We start from the raw sequence: 26381 nt of genomic DNA, 5'->3' as shown, positions 1-26381 counted from the left end.
GGCAAAGGAACTTCTCCATAGTATAAGTATGACTGCAATATATAAGACTTTTGAGTTACCGCAAGCTAAGTGCTTGCACTGTTAGGAACAAAGGTTCTCTATAAGTAGAACACTGGTAAAAGTCATTATGTCCTCGAAGTCCCATATGAGACACAGGCTATGTGAGAGAAATGGGAAGCTCCATTGCTAGAACTGCGGAGGCCTCAGTGAGGTCACTACTCCAGACCGTTAGATACTCCTGCTACTCCCTAACCATCAGTAGCTCACTGGAAAATAGCTATGTTGCAAAACTGTGTACTTCGTGGGGGCTTCCAACTTTATATAAGGCAACAAGTGCAGAGGGCTTGGACACTCTGAATAAATCATCACGACACCTGGTTTGTGCAACAGTCCAAACATCTACTGATTAATAAAAACATCCCCTCTCAACTACTTTCCCATTTATTTGCTCTTCATAGTATTCTTTTAATGACTATTGCCTCTCTCCCCTCCCATTCCCTTCCAAATTCACTCCAATCATTTTTATGCTCACCACCCCACTAAATCATACTATTCAAAGTCACCAATGAGTTTCAGACTGTCAAATCAAACGGTCAGCTCAGTCTTCATCTTGCTGAACCCCTCAGTAGCATGTGACACATTTCATGCCTCTTTTATGAAACAGGGCTTGAGACACCTTCCTATTTGTCCCTTCCTTCCTCTGTGCCTCTCTTCACCCTTCCCTTCCCTTCCCTCCCCTTCCCTTTCGCTCCCCTTCCCACCCTTCCTTTTTTTGGCTCTCTCACCTCACAGGCTGCCCCCTCTTAGTATTCCATGTTGCATCATCCCATTTTCTCTATTTCTAGCCATAGAAGCACCCTATAGTTCAGTCTGCTCACCTTTTCTCTTCAGCCATCATCACCCTCTTGGTGATCTCACCTGGCCCCACTGCTTTAAATACCATGCAGACACTGAAATCTCTCACAATTGTATCTCTGGCCCTAACATTGTCCCTGAATGCCAGATAAGTATATCCAAATGACTACTTGATGTCTCCACTTAGAGTTCTAAGTTTCCTCAAACTCTACCTCTCGATTCCTGTTCCCCCATCCTCTAGTCTTCTTCATCTCAGTAGAAGACAGCTCTGTATCTTGTTTGTTTCTTAGGTCAAAAACTTTAGAGATCTCTGGATTTTTTCCTCTCACATTCACTTCTTGTCCATCAACAAATGAAATTGGCTCTACCTTAAAAATATACTCAAGATCTACTGCTTCTCCACTGCTATTACCTCAGTCTAAATCACTATAATTTCTCACCTACACTAATGCAAAATCATTCCAATCGGTCAGCCTGCTTCCGCAGTTGCTCCCAACGGCCTATTCTTCAGACAGCAATCAGTGATAAAATGTAAGATTATGTTGTTCTTTTGCTCATACTCTTCCACGTTTCCTGTCACACCATGAGTAAAAACTAAAATTTTTCTCATTCCCTATAGAGCCCTACACAAGTCCCCAAATACCTTCCTAAATCTATTTCCTACCATTCTCTTCTTTTCTCATTTTACCAGCCTTTGCTTCCTCAGTTACCCTTCAGGGCATGTGCACTTATTATTTCCTCTGCTACAATGGTCTTCTCCTTGATACCTTCTACCTGACTGACTTCCTCTCTATCTTCAGATCTCTGTCCAAACTGCACTTTGCAAGGGGCTTCCCTGATGAACCCCTACAAAAATACACTTTGTTTCACTTAATAATGCTAACACCAACTTATCTTTCCTCAACAAAAGTGAACTCCAAGAGTGATGTTGTCTGTTAGTTACATTCAGTGCTGCATTTCTAGCACCTACATGGGTGGCCAGCACATTTGTTCTATGAACAAATGAATCCGACCTAGAGATGCTAACCATAAAATGTGCTGATTCAGACACCATATTTGACCTCACATTAATCCTTATTCTAAGACTTCCTGAGTACTGAAGCACAGCCTCTTCTGGAGCTAACCTTGAAAAGTACACATATAAAAACACCTGAAAAGTGAAATTCCTGAGCTGTATCTTCTTCAACCAAGGTATCTCAACCATAATCAACAAGAACTCAGTCATAGTAGATTGGGAACCCTCCAAACTGATGAAAATATCCCATTGCTTCATGGAAAAATTAACTGCTCATCTCTTCACTAGTTTTGAGATGAAGGTTTTTTTTGTTTTGTTTTGTTTTAGTCTGGCTCTAAATGGTGCCTGGCATCTAGTTGGCAACTCGGTAATTCCTGTTAAGAATGAATGCACGGAACCCATTGGTAATTAAGGCCTTTCAAGTATTGCAAGACACTATTCCCTACCGTCCAATACTAGTTTTCCTAACCCAGCCTGGCCTGCCACCTAATGGTAGTTGCTTCTAACACTGTGCTAGGTAGGGCCCATTCTGTCCCATGAAGACTCTGGTTCTGAGACTTCCATCTTAGCCAATTTTTTTTTTTTAGGAAGCAGACTCCAAATAAGGTCAACATTCCAAGATTTGGGAGATGTTAGCACAAATAGCTATTTTTCAAAACAGTATTTGGAAAACTGGAGGCAGAGCAGAAATGGATTGGCACAGGCAGAGAATTGTCCAAGTTGGGCTGAGATACAGGCTCACCAGAGTGGCTCTAGAAAGCATAAAATTCTAAACATTCTGCTCAGTGAGGGAAGGATGGCTGTTGAGACTACATCTAAGTACATTACATTTATTTATCATTGCATCACATCCAAGACAACAAATACATGCACTTTTGTGTAGCCTCATGTGCAGTTCAAAATGTTTACCTTGTTACTGACCATCATTGGTAACTGTACTTCTCCCAACACCCACTCCAGTACCCTTGACACTGGTGACCAGGCATTTGGCTTCCTTTACCCAGTAGTATGTGAAGTACCATGTGAATTTTAAGGTTGTTTCAAGGGAAAGTGGTGTCATGGACTCACTTCTGATAATATAAACCTTAGGCTCTCCTTTGATGTTATCTGAAATTTTAAAATAGAACATATCAAAGCAACCATTCTGATGAACAAATATGACACCTTAGGAGCCCCTTGAGATATTTCCCTTGATTGTATTCCTCTAGCTCCCTGCCCCCAGAACTACCATGCTGAATATTAGTAATGATTTCCTTGTATTACTTTTCTGTTGTTTCCTTAATATAGGAATCCCTAATACACTTCACTCACTCACTCACTCACTCACTCACTCACTCACAATTTTGCCTGTCTGGGAACTTTATATAAATGGAAGAACACTGTGTGGATTCTTCTGTGACTTGCTTCTTCCAGTAAACATAATTTTAAAATTCATTTAATGTCGCTTCATGCACCTAGATTTCTCGTATTTTTAGGCCAGGGTATTTCATTGTACAAATGTCCTATTTGTGTATTCAGTGGACATCTGAGCTGTTCCGAGGTTTTTTGCTATTAAAAATGTTGCAAAAAACATTCTTGTAAATGCCTCCTAGTGCAAAGATACAAATTTCCCTGGGGTATATATGCACATTTACTTTGCAAAGTAATGTTAAACTGGTTTCCAAAGTGGTCATACCAATTTGCACCCCTTCCGGCAGTTATTTTTTATTGCTTCATATCCTAGCCAATACTTAGAACCAATTAAATATTTCTTGTCAATTTTGTATATATGAAATGGGACCTATAGGGGCACCTGAGTGGCTCAGTCAGTTAAGTGTCTGACTTTGGCTCAGGTCATGATCTCGTGGTTCGTGGGTTCGAGCCTGACATCGGGGTCTGTGCTGACAGCTCAGAGCCTAGATCCTGCTTCAGATTCTGTCTCCTTCTCTCTCTCTGCCCCTCCCCAGCTCTGTCCCTCTCTCAAAAATAAATAAATGTTAAAAAAAATTTTTTTGCAATGACACCTATAATCTTAATATGCATTTTTTAGATTACTAGTGAAGTTAGTATATCATTTCATATACTTATGGGACATTCTGTGAAATGTCAGTTCATGTCTGTTGCCCATTTTCCTGTTGGGTTTCTGTCATTCTAATAGATCTGGTATTTATTTTATATTCTTAAAATATGGGGGGGTGCACCTGGGTGGCTCAGTCGGTTAAGTGTCCAACTCTTGGTTTTGGCTCAGGTTCTCATGATTCGTGGGTTCAAGCTCACATTGGGCTCTATGCAGACAGCGTGGAGCCTCCTTGAGATTCTCTCTCTCCCCCTCTTACGGTCTATCTCAAAAATAAATAAATTAAAAAAAATTTTTTTTAATGTTTATTTTTGAGAGACACAGAGTGTGAGTTGGGTAGGGGCAGAAAGAGGGAGGGAGACACAGAATCTGAAGGAGGCTCCAGGTCCCGAGCTATCAGCAGAGAGTCTGATGTGGGGCTCGAACTCACAAACCATGAGATCATGACCTGAGCCCAAGTTAACCAAGTTAATACTTAACCAACTGAGCCATGCACATGCCTTTTTTTTTTCTAACTGTTTTTAATGATATTTATTTTATATTCTTGATAGTTCCTTTTCCAGACTGGAGCTTCTCTTTACACTATCTTCTAACGAGATGTACTTCACGTATTCACCTTCATCAATCTTTCCCTTTGATTTATACTTTGCCCTAAGAAAGTCTTCTCTAATTCAAGGTCGTGAAATTATTTCCTACAGTTTCTTATATTTTCCTACATTTTCTGGCCTTGCCTCTCCCATTCAGTCCACATTTAATCCACTTAGAACTCACATTTATGTATAGCATTAGGTAAAAATCTAGTTTTTCTCAGTATAGTCCATAGTAGTTTCCATTCTAAAAATCCAGTTTATATATTTGTGGTTTTGGTCTCTCTATACTGTTCAATAGTTTATGTATTCCTATTCTAAGACTTACTACACTGCACTATCTTACAATTCTTGACTGACAGGGCATCTTCACCTATCTCATTCTTGTTTATCATTTGCCTTTAACTTCCACATAAAGTCTAGAAACAGACTGTCAAGTTCAATGACAAAAAGAAATCTCTTGGAATTTTAGTTGAATTTGCATTAATGCTAGATCAGTTTGGAGGAACTGCTCTATTTATAATACTTTTTGTTCATGAACATGGTATGTCCATCAAGTTGGAGCTATAGTAATGTTTTCCAATAATGGTTTAAAACTTTCTCCAAAGAGGACTTGCACATCTTTTATTAAATTTAATACTAGCTACTTTATATCTATTTTCTATATTGATTTTGTGTTCACAGAGCTTGCTAATCTATTAATTCTAATAATTTATCATTGGTGTTTCATTAGTCTATAATTTTTCATTAGTCTATATTATCTCCTATCATCTGTAAACAATGGCCACTAGGAAGACCCACTATCACATTCTCTAGGGTGGCTCTTCTGATTCCATAGTAAAGTGGATTACTTTACTTTGCTGCTACTGGATCTTTCTAAATTTGTTTCCCTGTGAAATGAAGTACTCCAATAGGATTGTTTCAACATCTAAATGAAATAACACATGGGAAAGTGGCCAGCATGTATTAGTTTCATCAACTCTTTTCTTCGAGACAGCCCATTGCTTTCTTTCTTTGTATGCTCAAGGTATTTTGCACACTGCAATAATTTTGAGTATTCATTGAGTAGAAATTATTCTATTTCCTGGCTCCCAAAAACAGGAAGAATGGGCCCATTCCTGAATCCCATACTTGGTACAGAGTTGGCATTAAAATGCTAAAAAAGATAGGCTTTCACCTAGGGTTAAAAACAAAATACAGTATTAAATAACTAAATAAAATTAAGCCCACTCTTATACCTACCATGAGAATTCTATTCAGAATAACATTAGGATACTATACACTTCTTCAAAGAAATGTTAAATATATTCTCTAATTAATGGTCTATGTATAGAATTACAAAATTTGTTAAGTACAAAATACCTTCCCTTCAAATGACGTATTGTGTGCATTGGGCAAATTCATATTTTCAGTATTGGGTACCTGGGTGGCTCAGCTGGTTAAGTGTCTGACTTTGATCAGGTCATAATCTCACAATTTGTGAGTTCGAGACCCACATCAGGCTCTGTCAGCACAGAGCCCACTTCAAAGCCTGTCTGCCTCTCCCTGTCTCTGAAAAATAAATTAAAAAATTTTTTTTCTGTCTAAAAAGGCAAATAAAAAAGGTTTCAGTTGATTCCACAGGAAAAATAAGGGTATTATTTTTATGACTTCATTTTGGTTTGACTGTAGTTCTGTAACTTAACAGGAATATTGGATCAGAAAAGAATCGTTTAGCTCTCTTTTGGATACTGGAACTTGGCTTGGATCTCTCAGTTCTTGTGTCTGCCCTCTTTACTGGTTGTATTTGGGTCTGAATGCATACAAATGTATTCAAGTATAAAATGGAATTACTGAATTATGACTTATTCTTTCCTTATATAAAGCTATCACTAGATGGCAGCACACTAACCTTTTAAAATATTTTTAAGTTTAAAACTTAAACATTTAAAGTCACTGTAAAAATCACCAAACACTTAAAAATAAGACATCAGTTTTCACTTCCAAAATGGGTATATATTTTCAAAGCAACCATTATTGAAAAGTATGTGGAGAAATATTTTTCATATACAGATGGAGTGAAGGTGATCAGAGGGCAAGTTCATGTGTCAAAAAACCTCAAATGTTCATATTCATTGAATCAAGAATTCTAATAAACAACTTTCTGGAAAACAGAGATACACATTTAGATTTACTTAGGAGAGTCACTGCCATATCCTTCATACTAGTAAAAAATCAAGGGAAATAACCTGAATATCCAACCACAAGAACCGATTAAAACTGTAAGTTGAAATATCAGGCAGCCAGGCATTAAAAGTTTAAAAACCCAATTTATTGATCATTACTGTGCATAAGTCACTTAGGCATCTTGTCCAAATGCAGATTCTGATTCCCTAAGTCTGGGGTGGGGCCCGATTCAGATTTGGAACAAGTTCCCTATTCAGGTGATGCTGACATCGGTAGTCTGTAGATTACACTTTTAGACCAATTAATAAGAAAATGTTGATACTGTGAAAACACTCAAGTGGCCCCATATAACCCACCTATACATTGTCTCTACAAAAGACTTATTCACAGAACATAGATGTCCAAAACCCAACTACTTTTTAACTTTATTTTTTTTAGTAATCTCTATACCCAATGTGGGGCTCAAACTCATGACTCCGAGATGAAGAGTAACACGTTCTTCTGACTGAGCCAGTCAGGCACTGGAGAATTTCTGCTCTTACTAATTATATGTTTACTATGGATCAGTTGTGTTCGCTTTTAGACTATGTCAATTAATACTTTTTCCTGTGACTTCATGACCTTGTATTATATAAACCAATGAAATGTTGAGTGCAAATAGAATTGGTTCAATGAAAACTAAGTTTAAAATTTGGGAAGACTCAATAAAGATGAGTCACTTTAAAAACTGCAGTTGACAAAGACGCACCACTTCATACCCATTAAGATGGCTATTATCAGAAAAACAAAAAATAACTGTTGGCCAGGATGTGGAGAAACTGAGTCTCATGTATTGATGGTAGGACTATAAATGGTGCAGCTAGTGTGGAAGTTTTGGGGTTCAGATTCTTGTACACCAATATTCACAGCAGCATTATCCATCGTAGCCAAAAGGTGGAAAAAACCCAACGTCCATCGACAGACGAATGGATAAATAAAATGTGGCATATACATACAATGGATCATTCAGCCATAGAAAGTGATGAAATTCTGATACATGCGATACAACATGGAAAAACTTTGAAAAAACATTAAGTGAAATACGCCCGTCACACAGGACCACATAGTGTATGACTCCACTTATAAGTGAGGAACCTAAAATAGGCAAATTCATAGACAGAAAATATAGTAGAGGTTGTCAGGGGCTGGAATGAAGCAGGAACGAGGAGTTTTCGTGTAATGGGTACACTGTTTGCTTGGGATGATGGAACAGTTCTGGGAATGGATAGTGGTGACAGCTACACTTTGTGAGTGTACTTACTATCACTGAAATGTACACTTCGAAAATGGCTAAAATGAGATTTTAAAAACTGTCCTACAATTTGAAAGATGCTGCTGAATCAGCTCTTACAACTAGTATTACCGGTTTCCCCGCTAACCAAAAATAGAGGTAAGATGGCATAAAGTGAAGGAATTACCTTTAATTTATATGGGAAACTTTTTGAGCATTCCCAGGCCCAAAAGATAACCTCAGGCTTAGGACACGTTTTGCTAGAGGATGTACAAAATAAATCAAGATGAAGCACAGATGCTCACAGTTCAAAGCATTGGCAGTTCGCTGTGGAGCGTAGTTCCCCGGGAAGGAGCTTTGCAGTACCACTCAGCGGCTCAGGGTGCATGCAGCCTCTTTAATGGCTTGTAAAACAAACGCTCAACACTATTTTCACCTTTTGCCTTTTTTCATCAAAGCAAAAATCTTCAGATTTCCTTAGGTTAGCAAAAACAGGCACTAATGTAGGTCTTTCACAACAGTGAAGCAGCATAAATGCAAACTTTTGCAAACTGGGGGATACCTATTTAGGCTTTGGCTAACAAGGTAATGTGGTAGACCTACACTTGAGACATTAATTCATTCATTTATTAAACATCTATGTGCCACACGCTGATCTAAGAACTTGGAACTAAAATGAGGATTTCTGCTTTCGTGGGCTTCTATATTCTAATGAACAAACATACCATGTATTGTGTTAGGGAACATATGTTAATAAATGCTTGGGAAAATAAAGCAGAGTAAAAGAGTTACCAGGTTTCTGTTCTTTAATAGAAAGGTGAAAATAAACCTCATTAAGATGACACTGTTTTGCAGATATCCAAAGCATTCCAGGCAGGGGAAATGGCCCCTGCAAAAAGGCTGAGAGGCAGAAGCATGTCTGGCCTATCTGAAAAAATGAGGCCAAAGTGGCTGGGATGCAATGAGCAGGGAGTACAGAGTAGTATTGGGAGATCTGGTCACAGAGGTATCAGGGGTCAAATCGTGGAGAAACTTTATATAAAGACTGGAGCTTTCCTGATAAAAACGGAGACACTGTAGATCTTGAAGACACGATAAAAAATCGACATTTGTGCTGAGAAAAGACTGTACGGAAGCAAGAACAGAAAGTGGGGAGACCTCTTGGAATTACTGAAGTGATACAGGCAAATGACGAAAGCAGTGGAAGTGGTAAGTGGTCAGATTCTTGGTATTTTCTGACTATAGACAAAAAGATCTCTTGATATACTGGATGTAAGGTAGAACACGGATTTCAAAGTTTGCACCTATGCAATGAAAATGATGGTATTGGGTGTTAGCTGTTGAGAAAGACTGAGGGCTTAGCAGATGGTGGGGGAGTGGTGGAGAGTTCAGTTTTGGCATGTTGCTGGACATGCCTATTAGATATTGAAGGTGTCTAGTAGACAGTTTGGGGAAAAGGTTTGAAGTTTGAATTGGAAATCTAAATTTAGAAATTGACAGCATACTAATACCCAAAGCCAGGAGACATCAGGGAGGCTAAACATCCTCGGAGTACCCCCAATTAAACGTCTAGGGAAGAAAAACAGCAAGAGACTAGGAAGAATGTAGGGAGTAATAAAATTTAAATGAAAGTCTCCATTTATGACTCCCAGCTTTATTTGCTTATTTATGCTAACAGATCAACTTCTGATAAAAGGGCGTGTTCTCAGTATTTGTGTAAGCAGGAGTAACAACTGGTAGAAGGTAACTCTAGGTAGGATCACTACCAGGTATCCTCAGTGGAGATGAGAAGTTGCTCCTTCCATCACCATCCTCCCTTTAGTGTCCATTCACATACTCAGATCATTTAGAAAGCCCAGGGCAGCATATACCAGACTGCTATGGAAGCTTATAGGTAGGCAGTCTCCCAGTGGGCACAGATACACATAGCATTTTCACAAGTAATGTGAAATATGAAAGAGCTTAAAGTTTACAAATCCTGGAATAATTTGAGTTGCATAAAAATAACTGCAACAGACAAGTGTTTACAATGGATATACTACTAACTGAAAACCAGCCATCACTAAATTCAGTAATAATTAGCTCTAGCCTTCACATTCTGCAAATCACCTTCTAGAAAATTGAGCACATTCTTAGATTAGATGATTAGGAAAATTCTTTAGTTTGTATTTTCATTTAAGGTGATTCCCCACCCAACCCATCCCCTACCTGTGGAAATCTGACGAGGCAATAATGTAAAATGACTTAGTCAGTTTGGGGGATAAAAAAAACTAAAGTGATACACAATGGTACCAAAGTTTCTATACTGCACTGGGGTGAAGCTCAATTTCTTAGTCGATGCCCAAATTATACACATACATAAATATTTAATATATATAAATATATATTTAAAGTAGGCTCCATGCTCTATGCCCAGTGTGGAGCCCAACACAGACAGGGTTTAAACTCACAACCCTGAGATTAAGACCTGAGCTGAGATCAAGAAAGTCAGACACTTAACTGACTGAGCCACCCAGGAGCCCCTAAAGAAGTATGTTCCTAAATGTTTACAGTTCAGGTATCAATAAAGCTTTTTAAATTAGCACTAATGGCAGAGCTGGGGCATAGTTTGATAGCATTCAGCAAATGACCGAAAAATCATAAACACATCCTAACTTCGACTCACCATTCTGCTAGCAGTCAGGTAACTCTTCAGAGCCTACTGGCTCACTTGAAAAAGAATACTATCTATCTTTTACGGTGATTTAATAAACTAAGAGAATAGGTACTAGAGCCATTTCTAAAAATGCTGATGGCACCTTTCCCCCTATCAAACCAACCAACCAACCATCAAGAGGGTAACTCTATTCTGTAGCTGGGTTGACAACCATTAAACAGAAAAGTGATAAAAACTATTATTAATGCCTTTCCCATCCCAGAGCTTGACCCAACTACCTACCTTATGGGTGACTGAATGTGTTATTAAGTGGACTGCCACCACAAAAATGGAACCTGCTCTCAGCTAGACTAAGTCCCAACAAACCTATCAACATCAGTTTATTCTCCCAAACTTAAACCACAAACCCTTGCACAATGTCCTCAACTGTTTTGAAGTCACTAGACAGGTCTTAAAATCTATACCACCTACTTACACAGCCCCCAAACTTCTGTGTGTTTTAATGTTTATTTTTGAGAGAGACAGAGCACAAGCACGGGAAGGGCAGAGAGAGAGAGACACAGAATCCGAAGCACATAGCCTGACATGAGGCCCAAACCCACGAACCGTGAGATCATGACCTGAGCCAAAGTAGGACACTTAACTGACTGAGCCATCCAGGCGCCCCTATTTTTATCTGTTATCTTCCCTCCTGAGGAAGGAATGTTTCTCTTCTAATCCAAAGCTACTTCCTCTGGGCGCCTGGTGGGCCTAGTTGATACAGCACAGGACTCTTGATCACAGGGTCATGACTGCAGCCCCGTGCTGGGTACAGAGCTTAAATTTAACAACAACAAAAATTAGCTACTTCCTCTCCTACTGCTGATCTCAATGAGCATCATTTCCTAAACCAGAAACCTGAAGTTGTATCAGACTCATCCCATTTTGATGGTTTCTTCTCTATTTAACTTACTACAAAGTTATGGCTTTAACCCATGTCTTCAAAACTCCAAAACCATGTAACAAATTACTCTTGCTATTTCTTGGATCTCAAAAGGCACTAAATTCATACTATCTCCACATCTTTTTCCAAAACTTCCTGACTTGGGCAATGACATAGCATTACATAAGCTGTCAAAGTCATTTTTCTCACCTCCTATCTAAACATCCACTAAGTATATCAATTCAGTTTCCTAAGTCTTTCACTAAATCAACTTTTCTCTACTTCTATTATCCTATCTCCCTGTAGTTGAAGATTGCTGTAATGGCTTCACTGGTTTACCTGATCTATTCTTTTACTGATTTAATTTTATAGCCAAAAAGTTTTGAAATGCTAGTGACGGGACACTTCAAACTTCAACGATTCCACATCATTGGGGGGGGGGGCAATCTTTTCTTTTTTTAAATTTTTTAATGTTTATTTTTGAGAGAGAGACTGAGTGTGAGTGGGGGAGGGGCAGAGAGAGAGAGGGGGAGACACAGAACATGAAGCAGGCTCCAGGCTCCTAGCTGTCAGCACAGAGCCTGATGCAGGGCTCAAACCCACAAACAGCGAGATCATGACCTGAACCAATGTTGGATGCTCAACCAACTGGGGGGGGGGGGGGGGGGGGAAGAGGGCAATCTTTACTGTGATTTAACCCCATCGTCTTGGCTCTTGCCTTTTTCCTGAAACCCATACACAAGCTAATGATTCTCACTTCCCACTTGCACCAATCTGGCATTCCTCCAATTCCTACTAATCTGCTCCCTCCTGCCAAAAGCCCTTTTGTGCAAACCTCTTGGACCAGAAGGGATCTCCTTTCCCCCTTCACCAAGTCTTATTCGTTCTTCAGGTCTCAGTGTTAACATTAAGGAAGTAAACCCTACTTTCTAAAGTTTTCGTATAAAGCTAAATATAGATTTCTGAAAGGTAAGATATATAATGTATATATCCCTTATCTGGCACTGACAACAGCAGTTGATGGGAACTGATATAAAAATCCAACCGCTCTGTTAGTGAAATATAAAAGGGAGACAAGATGGAAACAAGAAGCACTGGAAACCATTTCTAACATTTCTTGTTTCATGGTAATGGTTAGGTAATAAAACTAGATTGGGAAAATTCTGTCTACAAATCCTTTAAAAGAAAAGGTCCATCTGGGGCGCCTGGGTGGGTCAATCGGTTGAATGTCTGACTCTTAGTTTTGGTTCAGGTCATGATCTCACAGTCGTGGTTGATCAAACCCCATGTCAGGTTCCACGCTTAGTGTGGAGCCCACTTAAATACTCTCCCCCACCCTCCCCTGCTCCCGTGCTCGTTCTTAAAAAAAAAAAAAAAAAAAAAGGCCGCAAGTCCACCTTTCACTAAATCAAGCCTTGACTGACTGCTACGGAGTCTTATGTGGCACTGGGTTAAAAAAATGTTCCTAACAATCTTTCTTTCAGTCAAATACTCTCTGCAAGAGTCTCAACTGAATGAAAGGATGATCCATGAATGCAATCTTCTTCAAAATGTAAACATGTAACAGAGTAATAGGGAAACTAACAAAACCCGAAACAGTTTTAACAGGGGAATGGAAATGGATCCTAGTAATGGTAACTTATTTCCTCATGGCTAGGACTGTTTATAGACTTACTACCTTCAACATACTTTGACGCATGCAGGTTTTCTAACCTGGGGCCTAATACCTGGCATACAAATCCTTACTGAAATCACAATTGTTACTGTTTAAAAGTACCCTGTATTGTCTCCAAGCTAGCTGGTAAAATATTTTTGCTGTGATCTAGAAACATTTTTACTTGACTCGAGTCTAGGAAGGTCAATAATCCCCTAAAACTAGACAAACGTTATCTGAATCTTAGGTTTGAGAATAAAACAGCTTAGAACTGTTTTAGGTTTCTAAATCCTAATTTTAGGATCCTAATCATCTGCTTTAGAGACCATCAAAATGTCAATACAGAAGAAAATAACCACCAACTAGGAGGCTGGCTTAAAGACAAAATACAGATGAGAGTCCAACTTCTGTCCTACTGTGTATTGCCAAAAAATATGAATTATTCAAACCAGACACAATGGCTAAATTATGAATCAAACAAAAGGACAAACTGTAAAGTATTATCAAAACCGTGTTTTATTTTTAATACAAGATAAATACCATGCTTGTTACTAGTGCAGTTTAAGGCCAACAATGGCCATATAGCAAACTGCTGAACAGTCACCTAAATGCTAAAGAAAGAAAAGACAGAAAATAAACATTAAACACAAAATTGCAATTACAAACATTTTAATAAAATGGAATGAGCTTTTTAATAGAAGCTAATATGGAAGTCTAGTTCTCATGGACACCAAAAAGATGTCTATTTGATCAAATATCACCTTACCTTTTGCACAGAAATCTTATTGTGAAGTCACCAGAGTCAATAGCTAAAATTTTAAGACTTTCTTTGGCCTTCTGGTATTAGACAAATTATTTACAAACCGTGATTTCAGTTAATTCATGGATACTGGGAATATGATACAATTTTTTTGTTAAGGGCTTTCCATTAAAAATTGTAAAACAACTATATAAGGCTGTACAAGGCTGTAAACTACTTTGCTAATATACCATGGGATGAAGAGGAAGAAGAGTAAGAATAGACCTTTTTTTAAGGCTAAAGTCATCAATGTTATAGATGCATTCCTTAGAATACATTATGATTTACCCCAAGGATCCTTTCCCATTAAATACCACCTGAGTACTACAATTTTCAAAGTAAAAAAATAAACATGAATTCACCATTGTGTTTTAAAATAATATAACTTACAGAATGCTGAGAAGTGTTATGCAGTAACAGTGTGACAAAAAAAAAAAAAAACCAAAAAAACACAAAAAAACACCACATCTTCAAAACGAAATGTTTTTACTAAATGCAGGGTCTGTCCAATTATGAAATTAATGCAAACATTTACACCCATGGCAGAGTTTTAGGATGCTCCCACATGAAAAACTTTCTGTAGTATTTACTATCTGCTAATACCATTTCAAGATTTGTGTGACTTCAGTTAAATTCTATCTAATATTTTAAAAGACTCCTATTACAATATGTTAATATAGCAAGAAGTCTTTAAAACATTAAAATCTGTCTATACCTAACCAAGTGTTTGTATGTCCCATACAAAAACCACAATAGCTGCATACTCAGAGTGAATGCCAACAACCTGAAATTTTAAAGAACATCGGTTAAAACAAACCTAAATCAATCGAAACTGGATACAATTGCCTGAATATTCATAAAAATCCATATTGCTTCTTTCTAATGCCAAGAAAGAAGAGTAAAAGAACTTCCTCCCAGAAGCCTAGACATTTTAACACATTTTCTATTTCAACTTACAATGAAACTTTAATCCAGAATCTTTTGATTTCTCTAATCAAAAATCTCACATTACAAACACAAGGAATGCTGTATGTAAGGCCACATCTTAAATTTATAATTTTTGGTTGAATATTTATTAAAAATTAGTCTAAGGCTTCTAAGAGTCAAGTTGCTAAAAAATGAAATAAATACTCCAGTGTTTAAACTGAAGGTTAATGTAAAAAAAACAACACACACACAGAGTAAGAACAGAAAAATAGAATGCTTTGCTACAAAAATCCCACTTAATATACTTTAGCACAAAAAATGTCTAATATGTACAATGGATAAGCGTGCATTTGAGTACATACAACTGCAGGAAACATTTACAGACAGCTATGGGATGCAAATGAACTTAATGAATAAAATTTAAAAGGCAGTTATCTGTAAAACAGTAAGACTCTCAATACTGTATTCTCAGTAAAGAATCAAAACATAAACTTCCTCTTAAAATAACAGGCTGAAGCTTAAAACACAAAATTGGAGTCACCTTATAAAATACAGAAAAATGCAATGACCATTCAGGTATGAAAACCAAAATGTTGAGAGCACTCCAACAGAAAGTTTCGTAGTAAGTAGCATTTCATTGTATAAAACAGTATGTATTTAGGTTATTGGCACATTTAAATACATGAGGGAAAGAGACGTCTTTACCCTTCCAACAATTTCCCCCTTCCACTATAAAATGTTATACAACATTCATTAAAATCCTGTGTTTGTTTTAAGAACTGACCTTAAACTAGTAAAAAACAAAGCAATATTCTCCACAGGAGAATTAAATGAAAATAATACCTTAAGCTACAATCCATAAGTTATCTGTGAACTTCAAATTGTAGTTAACTGCTTAAGAATATTCTACGGAAAGGGGCCATTAAATGGGCTAAACTATGATCAACAGCCACTGCAACTTACTCCAAATCTTGGTTATGAAAACTGACAAAATAAACACTTCCAAATTTACAATGGAATATCCTTTCCAAAATGTATGTCCTTTAACTAAAAGCAGCACATTCGATTGAGTGTTGCTTCAGAAGCAATACCACGGAGGTGCTGCATCAGTCATTCGTAACTTTACTGGCTGAAAGGAATGTCACTGCATAGCACTAATAAATGCCTATGGTTCAAAGTTAAACTCAAGTCTGTTTTCATATTCACTACAATTATTATTAAGAAATGAAAAGGTCTCTGAAACTCTCTTTCTCTCTGTCTTTTTTTTTTTTTTGGTGATGTATGTAATGATTTATCTCTTTGGATTGTTTTTACATGTTTAAAAAAAAAAAAAAAAAGAAAGAAAGAGTTTTTGAATAACATTAGCTCAGACAACAGAAGGGATATGAAGAATAAAACAAGGCTTGCAATTTTCACCTTTACTGCTATACATTCATGTGTTACCAGGTAGAAAAAGACTAAAAATTAATGGGCCAAACCAAAGTTGTTTCCTTCTGACATCATTTAAAAACAATGGGACTAGCAGCAAACAATTCTAGTACACTCACATTGTCTGCAACAAAAGTCACGTAATGAGATCAGCCACGTAGGGAGAAGAGTGAAACAGAATGAGCAATTAAAGGGTTCCACTGATAAAAAATGAAAAGGTAAATGAAGGATTTAATTAGTACAAAATTTCCAGTTTCATCTCAAGTTCAAGCGGTTAGATTTTTATAATTCCATTTAAAAACTCAGAGAGTATCTTATTCTCATGGACATTTACTTACCTTTTAAGCTTACTATTAACTAATTTCCCTTGTAATATACTTATGTCCACACTTCTTCACATTAGGGCATTGTAATGAAAATATAATAAAGCTAAGGAATGACAAAACAACACCTATGCACAAAACAAGAAAACTGATTTTGATACAACTCAAATAATGTTAAAAAGGCAACTGCATTTTCAACAAGATAGAACACTTGAAGAATCTGAGAGCAAACAGTTCTGATGAATGCCAGTGATCTCATGCACAAATACTCCAATCACAAAATGTTTTAAAATAAAACTAGCAATAATACGGGTAATTTTGTGAGAACTAGTGTGATAGTGGACAAAATGAACGTGAAGAACTGCAGTGCAAATCTCTGGAGGGCTTCTACAAGTTGCACATGACATCATATCTAGGGTACCTAAATACTTTAAGCACTGTCCTGAAATTTGGCTATCTTTTTAAATAACCAATGTGTATTACCAGATCTCTCAGATAATCAGATCTTAAAAACATTAAAAACAAATTAACTTGCTTAGGAATCCAACTCAAATTTCTGAAGTAATGATTCGGAATGACCTTCCTATACAAGTGTCTCATCAAGTTGACACTCTGCCTATGCTAATTTTGCAATTAAGAACACATGCTAGCCAAGTGCTTTTAATGTGGGCCTATATGCAAGGCAGATTTGAAAAAAATCTTTGATTAAGTAACTCTAGCATGAATCAAAAGGCTGCATGAACACACACAAGATTCCTTAAACTGTGGTGACAGGGTACACCTATAATCACCCATTACACATACAGGAGAATACAACTCGAGATCAGTAAGCATCACGTCCTTCCAAAATCTATAGTAACCAGAAAATAAAACTAAATGCTCTCCTTACTCACATTTGTCTGCTGCACGGCTGTATTTACATTGCTCATGGCTTCAAAAATAAACCATAAGCACTATTAATATAAAACAGCAAATAACTGCCGCATCAAATCAGAATTGTCAAAATATTTCTTCAATGCTAGCAGTTTACAATTAAGCGTTTCAGTACATCTGTGTTGTAATTAAGCTGCATTACTGTAGCAAATCATGTATGGGTTTTTACTAAAATGTTAAAACCACAAAAATTTTTTTGACCCCTAACACATCGACTGGATTGCTATGTCTGTGAGACTTTACAAGTTTACATACCATTCAGCAAAATCACAAGCTAACTAGGTAAAAACAGCTAGAAAAGCAGAATATAGAAATATTAAATATCCATGTAATTCACCTATTCTAATATCAAAATCAAGGGCAAGAGACACTTAATTAGTATGTTTAATTCACTGAACGCAAGATTAGATTGGTGCATATCCAAAACCGCTATTGCAATGCTTTTTTAAAGGACAGTATAAATGTCATAGTAACATTATCTTTAGATATTGCTGAACACAAGACTTTCCCTGAGGTGTAAACATCAAATAACTTGAACAGCTTTACACATCAGCCCCATTGAACAGTTTATTACAACACTACATCTATTGTAATCAAAGTGGTGCTGTTTACAGACATTATCATATGAACATTTTTAACAAGAACAAACTACTATAAAAACAAGCATTTACTTGACGTTTTTTCCAATTGCTTGCACATTAGAATGGCCAAATGTATATAACCAGTAATAAAGTTGCAAAAGCTATAACTTTTTTTTAAATCACACAGGTTTCCTTCAAATAAAACAGTTAAGCAACATAAAAAATAAAAGTAGAGCTACTGGTTACCATTTATGCAGATTTGCTTTATTCAGATCTATTCCTGTTCATTTTATCCATGAATCCTTACGGGTTCAGTTCAATCACAAGAAGCAAACTGCTGGACAAGCGTCATTTTTCCCCCATGAAGACTGTTTTGTCTTGGAAGGTGTTCCTCTTCCTTCAGCTGTAATGTGTCAAAATTTGTGATGTAGATTTTGCTATTCCCCATAATACACAGAAAAACGCTGGCTTAACTATACATACACAAGTCGTGCATCTACTTCACTGTTACGTATTCTAACACAATAAAAGTTAACTGAAACAGTAGCTGCCTTCATGGTGGAGAAATGCTCCCAATTTATGTGACGATTAAAACGGACACATTCTCATTTCATTCTTCTTAGTTATTACTGCCTTATTAATTTAATGACTGAAACAGAAAGGAAAGTATAGCAGCTGCTGTTTCTGTGATGATGGAAACATTTATAAGTCATTTTCTAAAGTATGCATACTACAAAAATAAATGGAAATGCTCGAATGATTTTAATGTAAATATTTTTCATTCACCCACATATCAATTCTATATAACTCATTAACAATTAAATGTGAACTGAATATAAAATGCAATAAATTATTTTACAAATTAGTTGTATTTATTTGACAGCATACAGGAACTTCTGCAAATTATAAATCAAACTGTTCCATGTTACAAAATTTATAGATAAAATTTATAAATATATAGCTCAATATGCACATTTAAATAAATATGACATCCACGTACAAATCTTCAGACGTGATACAAATTTAAAACATTAACTTTACTTTCACTCTAATGTAAAGTTACCTAACGTATTTAGATAAGCTAACCCAAAACACACTAAATAAGAATCTACAATGATAAATTTCATTGAAAACTCACATAAAGAAAAAAAAACCAATAAATTTGATAAACTGAAATTTCAAGAATACATAAATAGCAAACTTCAGGTAGAGGTTCACAAAAGCAGCATTCAATTAACTTGCATGTAAGTGATCACTGAAACACGAGGTATTTAAAATATAAATTCCAAGAGAGCATTTCAGCAAGATGATGTAGTAAAAGGTAAAAGGGCACAATATTTAGTGATATTCTTGCCATAAAAGTAATTGGAAAATACTTTCTGCTCCATAATTAAGAGTAATTAATACTGTCACAACTATAAATGTTTTATTTTATGTCCTTTCCTCCCCAACTAGGCTGTAACCATCTTAAGAGCATCAATATACATATGCATTCACATTGCCTAGGAGTGAAAACCTAAATTTTACAACTGCAAAAGAAAAAAACAACCACTAGATGTTATAATTCTGGACTTTTTCTTTTAAATAATTTCTATTTGCCCATATTTTTCAACGAGATACTTAAACCATTGCTAATGTTACCTTTTATTATACCTTTATTTTATGTTGATGAAACTTTAGGTAGAATTATTTCATGAAAAAAAAAAATCTAGAAAGGCAGCTTTTATAGGTTTTATTTTTATGCCTTGCAATGCATAAAAAAACCCTGGTATTAAAGTATTAAAGAAAAGATAAGAAATATGTTCTAACCTGAAAAGATGCACTACTCTGAAATTCATAAATCTTACTACCAAAGTATGTTATCTCCCTAACCTTTTTGTTGTGATGTGAGAGATATAGAAGAGAGATCTGGTCATTAAGAGGGGAAAATTATTTAAAGTCACAGTGAGCAAAACAAAAATACCCAATTCTTCCAAAAAGCATATGGCATACACTGCAACTTTATCTTATTAATCACTCCAAAGGAGAATTTTACTACATTTTATGTAGAGAACCCTGTTCATGAAATCGTAACACACATCTTTATGCAGGACAAATGCACTCATCTTTTGCTTGATTATACTTCATAGGTAGACCTTTACTATTAATAAGTCTCTCGTTTTCACCATACAGACATAAAATCTGGGGGATAGTCTGACAGTTTTTATTTCTATTTCTAAACACTTTACATTTATCCATTTGGAAATACAAATTTTACAAACTCAAACGGAAGCAAATTTGAAGGCAATACAACCCATTTCCAATAATCCAATCCCATATTATACTCTCAAATTTCTAGGACATCTACATGAACAAAGATATCAAAAAAGAGTGACAAATACATTCAATGCTCATGTTTTCAGAATACCATTTAGTCGGATATGTTAATATCAAAGCCACACAATTACTAGTTTTAGCTATCAGTTATAAAAGGAAGATCTATGTAAACAGTTGATAAGAAATTAAGAAGACAAATGGAATCTACAGCTCTTTAATGAAGTATATAAAGTTAAGCGCTAAGTAAAATCTCAATTCAGAGAAGCACCTGTATAACGAGATAATGTAAAATAAAGCCAATACTAACAACTCAAATTATGAGCATTTCTGTTAGAAACTTATCTAAGAAAATTTGTTAGCATCAGTATTCCTAAACTTGTGGCAAATTCACCTTTGTAGTAAGATTAAAATACATACTTGACACAGATCTTTCATAGATTTTCACATTAATATTGAATGAAAAGAATTAACTAAATAGAATTCTACTACAATTTTAGAGATGTGATTCTATTAACTCAGTGAAATAAAATTCACTTTTCTCTTCTGAAAACTTCTCCTTAATGCGAGGAATAGGGAAGGAGTGGGCAAAAGAAATACGAAGTATCTGAATATAAAATTCTTCTTGTGCTAAAACATATTATGTGAAATTCTGCTTACTGGAGATATTTACAAAAACTCCCTTACTACCACAACATTTGGTATTTCCTTCTTTCTACCTGTGGACATAGTACTTACCTCATTTTAACTAAAGTCTTTCATTACACTATATATAAAACATACAGGATTGTTGCTCTAGGCAGTTCACTATGGAAATAAACTTCGCCACAAAGAAAACTCATCTTTGCCCCCCAAATTTCACAAACAAATTTTTTCAAATTAAGCTGTTTATGTGACTTAGAATTTCCTCTGAGGATTAAAACAAGCTACCACAGAAGGCAAATTAGTAAATTTGGATACCATATATGGCACACGTCCCCCTTTTTGGTTATTAGGTTTTCTTTAAACAATGCTAACTAAATATTCATTCAAAACATTACTTATTCAAAATGATCTAGTTTACAAACTACAACAATGGTAGTATATTTCACATTGAGATGAAGGTGAGAGCAAGGTGACTCACATTGGCATTGAATTTTCTTTTAACAGGGAACATTAATCATTTGTAAACAAAACCTATTCTTAAACCACAATGAGCAAAAACCACACTACACATCCATTCAAGGGATTACTTCCTACCCTCTGTCACTTCAATTAAGATAGCCATGTAGTAACATACTGCAAATACTAAAAGCAAGGAAACTCAGAGCAAAAGAAGAGGAGAGAACTAGCATATCCAGATGAAGCAGAACAGTTAGGATATATGGGAAAACACAAACACAAGGCTGGACAATATGAGGCAGATCTCAGATGACCTAAGAGTTGCAGAAATAATTTTTAAATATCATTTCCACCAGTATCATTCATTAGATAATTAAAGATAACTTAATTTTCACATTAGCCTCTAAGTAACACTACATCTTAAAGACATGAAACATCTTAGCATGTAAGAAAAACTTTTTATCTTTTGGCTTCCCCCCCCCCCCAATTAATGAGAAACTATCAATTAAAGACTGCGAAGCACCCTAAATCTTGTGCAATAACAACACAACCTTAAATCATAATATATATATGGGAAAAAAAGCAATCTTACCAAAAATGTGGTTATTTAATTCATATCTCATACAAGATGCTTAAAATTTTTATCAAAGAAATGGATAGTGATTTGAAAATATGTAAAACCTCATGGGAGGAAAAGCATGAATAAAGAGTATTTTAAAAAATAATCTGGATTCATCACTCTTTGTACACAAAGAAAAACTGAATCATCAACAGAAATTTGCTGTGTGGCATTTTTCCAAACAAGTAATAAGAGGAATGCAATCTAAAAGAAAATAACTCAACCATGAAAGTAAAATTATTTCTATAAGAAGTGTACAATCTTAAAACACTGAACTACTTGTGTTTTGCTCAGAGTGGTCTGAGAATAGAGGCAGAAATTACAGAATATGAAATACAGTGTATTTACATACTGAAAATTTACAATACTGATATTCCCATTAAAATATCACCTACTTGAACTTAGATACTGAATGCTTTCAGAAAAATTAATACATATTTTAAATGAGAGAATGCAATTAACATTACCAACAATTCAAACACAAAAAAAAATTAAGATGGGACAGACAATAACAGCTTACCAACATCATTAAGTTTCCAGTTAAATTAAGAACTTGCCCTTTTATAGCCATTCATCAATTTAATAATAAATTACATTACTGTTTTATTTATATACACGCTTGCTTACTGACATTCACGTTAGCTTCCAAGTTACTTGTATTCCATTTAGTCCGTTTAAGATTTACATGAAAGCTCAAAAGGACTCATATTTTAAAACTTCTAAAAAGGTCAACAGACCCTATTATGGTAATAATTAAATGTGCAGGTTTGTTTGTTTAAAAGTTTTTCACTTGAATATATTTAATCCTAGACCCCACCCCTCTGATTCACAACTACATCCGCAATAAATACTGTTTGGTAATAAAGGTACAGTAATCCAGGATAACAGAATTTTTTGCTCTAGAAATGCTTATGTAAAATTTTGCTTGGATGAAGGCACATAACAATATTACAACTCAATTCTGATTAATGTACAAACAAAACATGGGAATTCTGGTATGGTACACATCAGTGATTAAGAAAAATGTCAACAATAGTTTGCAAGTTAGGAATTCATAGTTAATGTCTGAATGTAATGAAACTCAAGCCATGGTATAGTTAGGTGTGCCCATTACTGGAATGTAATGTTAGTTAATTCAAAGTATTTAAAATTAACAATGGACTTTTCAAGGAGTTTACTTGGCTGACTATGCTAGTTTAACTAAAACCAGGAAGAAACTAACTTTGAGTCTAATCTGGTTCAGAAGTCCTTGATGGGCACATCCAATCTTGGAGAAGACTAAAGATGTATGCAAGCTTTGCTTATCATGCCTTCAGGAATTAGAAGCTTGTTGAGAACTAACAAAGTCTAAGTAAAAGCATAACTTCTTTGTAGAAACTGTATCTTACTATAAGTGAAATGGTTGATACAATTAAGCATTTCAAGTAATAAATTGGCTATAATTCACCTTAAGCAACAGATGGACTGAGAATTTTTTCATAAGATGGTATTAAGATCTATTCTGGCCAAGGGGAAAAAAAAACTACATTTTTAAAATTTAGTGTTTAGACTTACATGACACAACACTTAATCCTTACATCCAAAAGCAGTATTAATTTCAATAAGCTCAGTTTTAAAAGTGAAAGATGCTTTGGCTATTAAAGAAATGTTTTGAGATTTTATTAAGTTCTATAATACCATACATGGAAAACTATTTTAAAATTAAAGTTTTGATAAATATTCAAGATGCATACTCAAAATGCTAGAAAAGTATTTAAACTGGTCTTTTCACTTCATAAAGCCCTTAATCTGTAAATAATGTAATAGCTTACATACCATAAAGACTTACATGCTTATTTTATAAATTGTATTATTTAAAAAGAATCTCGTTTGCTAAAATATATTAAAGAAATTGCTATTGTCACAGAATTACATACACTTTTAGTCTTTGATTCTGCCCATAACAATGTAAATACTAACAACTGCATGAGTAAATTTTCAGTGTTTCCCATGACTATGGAAAATAATTGTGTAAAGTGCAGTTACCTATAAGGGGTTTGTTTTCGCCTAATTTAATTTGGATATGCCACCAACACATAAAGAAAAAGTTTTTGTTTACAGAATAAACTGTGTCACATGCACAAACCTTATAGTGCCTTGCCCCTACTTTTCACATGAATAAATGCTGTTCACAAATATAAAAATAAAATTACACGTGAAAATGAAGTATAAACAGACAACTTCCCACTTTATGAAAAATGTACACAAGAAATAGTTTTAAAATACAGAAAAAAAGACACAATGATTATGATTTATGAATGAAACATCAAAGAAAATTATTTCAAGGTTATTCTAACCTGGGATGCATGATTTGATACAATTTAAAATTCTTAGATATGGAGTACCCTGAACCCGTTTTAATTAAGTTTCGTATCTTCTTTGCAAATTAAAGGATATGGTTTTTTTTTATTTTAAAACAAAAACTATATGCCAGGAAAAATGTCTTTTCTAAGGAATACTTTTTTAAGTACAAAAGCGCTTTCAATGCTAAGAAATCATCCTTCTGTATTATAAACTATTATAGTGTTAGGTTTTCTTCAAAAGTTTTAGGGATAGAGTTAGTTCAAGGAGAGAAACTTTCAATTTAAAAGCCCAAGCACATTTTGTGTGTGTGTGTGTGTGTGCGTGTGTATGGATTAACTCCTTGTATTTTATATTTCAAATTACATGCAAACTATGTATGTAATTATGACAATTCCCATTTTTAGATTTTAGAAGTAGACATGAGTCCTCTTGATTATTTTCTTGCTAAAGCAAGGCCATTAACAATCTAAAAGTTTGAATTCAGCAATATTCAAGGGTAAAAGGTCAAATTTTTTTTTTTACCTGTCATTACTTACCTGTCATTTCTCTGAGAGGTTTCCAGAAGATTAAATTCAGAACAAGTAGTTGGACCATTTAAAATGTAGGTATATACTGTATAAACAATAGCCTTGGAGTTATAATTACTGTTAACAACACATATGCTACATATAACAGGAACAAGAAATACCCACCTTCTAACGATGACGATACTCGCGTTCTCGGTCACGTTCTCGGTCCCGGTCTCGGTCCCGGTCCCGGTGTCTCTCTCGTTCTCTGCTTCTCTCTCTATAATAATCATCATGACGATCTCTACTACGGGATTTATGACGCCGACTCTTTTCTCGTGATCTACTATGGTCCCTCTCTCTTGATCGTTCACGTCTTCTAAAAGAAATTACTGGATTAATGCTCTCTGTAAGTGGATAGCAGTATTTACTACCTAAAGCAAAAAATTCCTTGTAAATCTAGTTTAGACTTAGGATATCCTGAACTTCCAATAATGACTTACTGACTCACCTGTAAGCATGAATGAGAAATCCCATTTTTGGAGTGCCTGGGTGGGTCAGTTGGTTAAGCAACAGACTCTTGATTTTGGCTTAGGTTAGGTCATGATCTCACAATAGTGGGATCAAGCCCCATGTCAGCCTCCGTGCTGAGCATGGAGCCTGCTTAAGATTCTCTCTCCCTCTCCCAAAAACAAACCAACAACCCCCCCACCCACACACAAACAGAAATTTCAATTTTAAAAATATTCACCCCAAGTTGGGATCCAGACACACCAGGGCAATACATCTTATCATCTATTACATCTAACAGCTTGCATTAGACATGTAGTGTTTACTGAAGGAACACAGAAAGGTAAAGGGAGAAAACAACTTCAAAGGACAACTTGTTTCAAACTGAAGACTGCATAGAAGATAGTTTTTTTAGGCATAAAATTCATGAAACTATTCAATACACAATGAGATAAGTATATAAAATTACCACCCATTAACAGGTTACCTAAACCTATATGTAGTATCAATTTTAGACTTATAACTAACCCACATATGATTTACCATGAGTGCTACTCCACTAAGAAATTTTTTTTAATATTTTAGGTTTTTATTTACTTATTTTGAGAGAGAAAGAAAGTGCAAGTGAGGAGGGGCAGAGAGAGGGAGAGAGAATTCCAAGCAGGCTCCGCACTGTCAGCACAGAGCCTGATGTGGGGCTTGAACTCAAACTGTGCAATCATGACCTGTGCCGAAATCAAGAGTCAAACACTTAACTGACGGAGCCACCAAGGTGCCCCAGAAACTTTCTAATAATACATATGTTTGCTTCAGGGGT

General features: G+C 35.5%; 1 protein-coding gene across 5 annotated transcripts in view; it reads right to left on the bottom strand.

Moving 5' to 3' along the window:
- Window positions 1–13679: 13679 nt before the first annotated feature.
- CPSF6 (cleavage and polyadenylation specific factor 6) overlaps window positions 13680–26381 on the bottom strand; it is a 33478-nt gene continuing 20776 nt past the window's right edge. For 3 of the 5 annotated variants that reach the window (XM_042992724.1, XM_042992726.1, XM_042992728.1), the window contains 2 exons: window positions 25241–25433; window positions 13680–18575 (listed from right to left, as the gene is read on the bottom strand). In XM_042992724.1, coding sequence (XP_042848658.1) covers window positions 25244–25433 — 190 coding nt within the window. In that variant the 3' untranslated portion in view covers window positions 13680–18575; window positions 25241–25243. The remainder of the gene's footprint in view (window positions 18576–25240; window positions 25434–26381) is intronic. The other 2 variants (XM_042992725.1, XM_042992727.1) reach the window with 1 other exon arrangement.

This window comes from Panthera tigris, chromosome B4 (genome assembly GCF_018350195.1).
Source record: "Panthera tigris isolate Pti1 chromosome B4, P.tigris_Pti1_mat1.1, whole genome shotgun sequence".
Lineage (NCBI taxonomy): Eukaryota > Metazoa > Chordata > Mammalia > Carnivora > Felidae > Panthera > Panthera tigris.
This window is presented reverse-complemented; position numbering and strand designations above follow the sequence as displayed.